The sequence below is a fragment of the Amblyomma americanum genome, chromosome 5 (assembly GCF_052857255.1).
Source record: "Amblyomma americanum isolate KBUSLIRL-KWMA chromosome 5, ASM5285725v1, whole genome shotgun sequence".
Lineage (NCBI taxonomy): Eukaryota > Metazoa > Arthropoda > Arachnida > Ixodida > Ixodidae > Amblyomma > Amblyomma americanum.
The window spans coordinates 140,945,490-140,951,243 of NC_135501.1; the positions used below are offsets into that span (position 1 = coordinate 140,945,490).

Here is a 5,754-nt window from a genome sequence, read left to right on the forward strand (position 1 = left end):
CCAGCAGTATCACGCGTAGGCCTTTGACCTGCTGTGAATGTAGCTAGGCTGATGATAATGAGGAAGAACTTTCGAAATAAGCGGCCTGAAGCACCGACAAGAATCTCGAGCGCCTTAGAAAGAGTTCGGCGCGGTAGCAGTTGCTGCTATGAAATGTGGTCGCGCCTAAACCTTGGCAGGCAGTGGGAAAGCCGCGTGCCGGCAATGTTAAACAAAAAAAAATGAAGAGAAAAAAAGCTTCGCAGCCATATGCAAAGCACAGCCCCTGGGAAAACACATGGTCAGGAGCTCGCTCTGCAGGAGCCGACGCGTAGCTTCGTTAGTAGAGCAGTCATATAGTGGGAGGTTGTGGGGAATAAACCTTACCTGTGTTACCCCGGAGCGCCCAAGAGGTATCTTTCAACCTTGGTCCGCACAACTATTCAAGCCACACGCAGACAGTTCCCGTAGCAAGAGGGTCTTAAGGGGCGGCCCTTAAAATTCAAAGCAGCGCTAACCAAGCTTCGGACCAGCCAGCGAAGCCCAGTGGCTGAGCTGTGCGTTCCGTTCTTTCTGAGAACTGCATCGCTACTGTAACAGGCTAACAATCACTATCCACATCACATGCACAGTTCGGCAAAGAATTCTAGTCCGATGTATTTATAAGAAGCATGGTTCTGTTCTGCCAACGGTAGAGTGTCACATGATCCTGTTAAGCAGCGCCACCTCCCTGCAAATGGAACAAATTTTATGAGAGGCGATAGCAGGAATTAAGCCGCTGATTCTTTTGATTCCTTTATGTGACACAATGGATTAGCGCTCTATTTTTGGGCGCGTGAGGCGGCAGTTTCAAATTAGTCCCTTAAAGAAAATTTGTTCATATCTGTTTTTTTAACGAAATGAAGTCCTAACCACGCGCTATTTATTTACCGTTTCCCCTGGGTATGGTTGCCTTGTAGGATGCCAAACAAAATAACCGTTCAAAAAGATTTAGGCAAGCCAGGAGGCCTCAAGAGAAGAAAGGGGTGCCGTAGTGGCGGGCTCCGGAATAATTTCGACCACTTGGGGATCTTTGACGTGCACTGACATCGCACAGCACACGGGCGCCTTAGCGTCTTTCCTCCATAAAAACGCAGCCGCCGCGGTCGGGTTCGAACCCGGGAATTCCGGATCAGTAGTCGAGCGCCCTAACCACTGAGCCACCGCGGCGGGTTTTCTTCTATCCTGTCGTCCCTCTTTTTAGCGCTACTACTATGTTCCTGCTGGGAATAGCGGAAATAAAAGCACGCAGATCTCGCAGCCATTCGTACAAACGGAAGACGCATTTGCTTTGTCTGTATTACAACCCGTGGTACAGCAGTGGAACGGGGAGTCTACCTCTTTGGACTCATCTACTATCTGTCTGTATTACAATACACAGTCCCTCTCGGCAATCTTCGGGGAAGAGACAGAGTCCAGATTTCGTTCGCTCAAGTCAATAATGGCTTGTTAGGGCATTCGCAGCACCAGAGTCGTTTCATACGTCGCTACTGACGACATCGCCAAACGTAACGGTGATGTCTTCTTCTTCAAACTTCCCCAACGCGTTCAACAGGCGGATGCGACGGGAAGGTGACACCACTATACGTCCAGGTGAGGTCACTGCGACCGACGGTTTCCGCCGCTTCGAGGTCGCCTCTCGAATACCGTAAAGGTGTGTGGGCACTGCTGTGGACTCCACACCAGCTTCCTCCACAGTGCTATTGTCTTCGATTTCGGTGATGATATGAAATTTCGGAACCCTGTAAGGAGACAAAAGAAGTATTACGGACAAAAGCCCTGACGATAACTGCTTGGAAAGCATTCACAGGGTAGTATTTCAGTGGTTTGATTGCATACAGAAAAACTGATAGGGGTTACAAGGTGTGAACAAATTCGTACCCTGTTCTTTTTACAGGGTGCATAACTTTAACACGTAATGCAGCTTTTTTCTTACATCACTAAAGATCTGCCTTAAATGGCATGAGCATCGTCTGCACAATATGGCTTCATCACATAGCAAGACCACATAACCCGTTGTTCATATGACGATGTACCATGTGACTCTTTCTGATACTAGCCATTACGACTAAATTCATTACGGAAATAAAAATTACTAGATTATCAACTTTCCGTGGTGCTGAGTAGAAATGTATGTCAAAGCATTTTGCTCTATGTATGCAGGTGTTTCATTTTTCTCGCAACCATAAAAACAATAAGGAATTAACCCCCTTTAATTTATTGGAGATTAATCTCGCAGCCTGTTTTTGCGCAGTTTTCAGGTTTTGACTAATATTTTAAATGCAGAAATGCACTCCAATCCTGCCACAAAATCCGCGCCTTCAGGTTTTGCCTAATATTTTTAATGCAGAAATACACTCCACGCCTGCCATAAAATCCGCGCCTTCAAAGCCAGGTTTCAGCTCATTTCAGCATCCGCACTGCAGAGCCCTTCCTAGTAACAGCCCAGTCAACCTCACGTGGAGAAGAATACGAGCGCTCAAGTTCCTTGTTTTCGCGCTGTGGTTTCCGTCTTTTAACCTACCAGCGCAGACAGAACTCCTTCTACACTGGGATCTCTTCTATGGCGACAAACTCAGCACGATTCCACCATCACCCAGGTTAACCTCGTTGCCGTAACGACCTGCCAGTCAAGAGTTCAGCGCCCGTCCTGTCTTGAGTGTTCCTTCATGTTTGGTTTATAGTGTATGGGGACTCTAGCGTCCCAAAGCTACTCAGGCTATGAGGGACGCCTTAGTGAAGGGCTCCGGAATAATTTCCACCACCTGGAGTTCTTTAACGTGCACTGACATCGCACAGTACACGGGCCTCCAGAATTTCTCCTCCATGTCTTCGTTCTTTTCACGCTGTCGTTTCCGTCAGAAGTGCCCACTCACGCGGCGGTATTGCTGGTGCCGTTGCTGCCTAGCACCGGGTCAGCGGGCCTGGTGCTGTCGTCTGAGCGTGCCATACTATTTAACAGCGCGAAGGCCACGACGGCCACGAAGATGCCCAGCGCGGCCGCGGCCACCAGGCCCAGCCGCTTGGCAGAACTCCACCCGGCTGGAGGTGGGCGCGGCAGGTCGCGCGTCTTCAAGTCCTCCAGCACCAGGTAGCCCTGCTCGACGCCGTACCTGCACATAGTCACTCCGTAGATATTGCGAGGTGTGAAAAATCTCGGAGCGTGAAAGTAAAACTAATTTCAGTGACGGCTGCTACGGGTCTATTGTGTGTAAGGTAGAGTGGACTTTACGGTCATTGCGACCCAGAGACAATTATTGGACCATATGACTCATTACTCCGACCAGTGGGTCTGATGGTGATAGGCCATTGATCTTTACATATTATGACGTCATTTCATGACGTCATGTTATTCTTAAGTACGACGTCAATATGACATCGTATTGATATTTGTGACATCCCTTCATGAAGTCATAAGACTGCGAGATATCTCAGGGTGTTCTGGCAGTAACAAATAGCTCTGTAATGCTTGCTGAATATTGAGAACTAAACAGAAAAAACGTGTTCCATATTTAACGTTGGACATCTACATTTGATTGGAACGAAAAGAGTTGAATCACTCCTGCCGCCATAACATTATTGCTGACTGGCGGCAGCCCAAACTAAACCACAGCAGCAAAATACAGAAAGCGAAGTAAGGTACGGTACGGTATGTGGGAGCCTGACTTCAAGTCAATCTCCTCCACGTGAGCTACAAGAGGCGTCGTAGTGAAGAGCTCCGGAGTGAGGAAGGACGGGTTAAAATATGTAAACGCAGATCGTGTTGAGAGTGGATGAGAATGAGGACAAGATCAGGAAGAGGCTTCCTGAGGTGGTCCACTGCAGCTTTTTTTATTCATAAAGGCTTGTTTTTTTTTTGCGACAGAGTATCGAAAGTACCACCTCGCGCCGAGTACTAGTGCGATATAGAGTAGGAGATAAGTGCGGAAGCATCATCACTCTGAACAGAAAGGAGTAAAAAAAGAGTAAGCTGCTCCCAAGCGCACTCTTTTTTGTAAAAGGGAGTGCGCGGTTAGAGTGGCCCTTCACCATCTAGGAAGCTGGCATAACTTCCAACTTCCACATTTTTCAGCCTTCCCTGCGGTCAGTTGTCACGCAGTCGCAACTACAGCTGTAATGGACAGCGCAAAGGAACAAGGTCTTAACAGCGATGCTGTTAAGACATAGGGGAGAACCCTATGCAGTTTCTCTCGTAGAATTGCGACTTGCATAAATACTAGCGTGCCTCAAAACGCAACGAAAGAGCTATAAAACGAAAGCCATTAGTTCTGGTGACGTAACCTTGTGTAGTAGCACAAAATAAAAGGCACGGCTGACGGCAATTTGTAAAAAAAAATTTGATGCCGAACTAGTCTAACAATCAGGGTGTTCGATGTTTTGCCTCTGAAAAGACACTCCCTAGTCATGTGAATTCCAGGAATCCCACAAATTTGTTTTTCCTCAGATTCATGAGAAGACGCTTAAAAATCCACCAGGCTTTTTATGTATGCATGTGTATGATGACATTTTAACATTTGTGAGACATAATAGGTACCTCTCCAAGCTCCCACTAATGCAATAGTCAATTTCAATTGCCTGTAGAACAAATGAAGAGACTTTTTGTTACTGCTAAGTAGGTGAATCGAGAATTTTTTCTGCGTGGTCAAGCATGAGTCCTGAAGTAGGCGGTGTAAAGGTCGGTCACAAACCGGTTTATCTAAAAAAAAACGATTTGTGTGATCGTGTGACCAAAGTGAGCTTCGAGTGGGTACGTTGTCAACGAAAGAATGTGGAACTTATTATACACCAACATTACAGTAAAATACCCCCCTCTCACATTTTCCTCTCATTCCTGAGTTCATGACCTGCAACGGCAAGTCAGGAGGACTGGGACAGTGCCAGATGTAACAAAAGGATAGTAAAATGGGGTTGGTGTAAGCATCCTTGTGTCCTTGTGTTTTCCTTTGTAGTTGTGTTTCTCGAGCTGTTCACCACCCACGTACGTCCACAATCAGAATGCCCCAGCTTGCAATTCTTAGTGGTCCATTGTCCAAGAATTTTCAGGGTAATTCAATGGTTTTTACACCGCGGCGCAGAAGTAACACCTTACCTCGGTAAGGCGGTGCCCACCTGAGGCTTTGGAGGCTCGTAGAACTCTTGAATTCGCTCGGGAACGACCGACATGTTGGATCACTTGACCGTCTTAGTCTGAAACAGGATATAAGTCACAGATTTGAATCATACATGTTATCAAGGGATGGTTGTTCGTTTCTCATTGCGTGCCAAATGTGGCACCACCCCAAAAGTTAAATGCTCCTAAGGGCTTCAAGGTATCGTAATACCACATCCCTGTACCACATCCAAGGCCGCAGTTCTGCGTGGTTTAAGTTGTGTCAGATAGGGTACTGTTGCGTCGCTGTGAAAAAGGCGCCACCAATGACCGATTAACTTGCAACAAAGCAACGAGAATATTCCCGAGTGTACGGAAGCGCAAAAGAATAAAACAGCTGACAGCGCTGACAACGATGGCCACATCACACACACGAACTGACCCGCACTCAGTGTGTGAGCTTTCTGGAAAGCACATGTCTCCCATTGTTGCTAGCTCTTCTGGCAGCATACCGAGAGGAGAACGGTAAGCGATGGCTACATCACACACGAACTGACCCACACAGTGTGAGCTTTCTGGAAAGCACATGTCTCCCATTGCTGCTAGCTCTTCTGGCAGCACACCGAGAGGAGAACGGTAGGCGATGG

At 47.3% G+C, this 5,754-nt stretch overlaps 1 protein-coding gene across 1 annotated transcript; it reads right to left on the reverse strand.

The window, feature by feature from the left end:
- Positions 1–1,325: 1,325 nt before the first annotated feature.
- LOC144135093 (uncharacterized) lies at positions 1,326–5,208 on the reverse strand. The gene is made up of 3 exons (XM_077667849.1): positions 5,108–5,208; positions 2,895–3,131; positions 1,326–1,760 (listed from the first exon to the last, which is right to left on the reverse strand). The coding sequence occupies exons 1-3, from the start codon at positions 5,179–5,181 to the stop codon at positions 1,496–1,498; spliced, it is 576 nt and encodes a 191-aa protein (XP_077523975.1). The 5' UTR covers positions 5,182–5,208; the 3' UTR covers positions 1,326–1,495.
- Between the last annotated feature and the right edge of the window lie 546 nt (positions 5,209–5,754).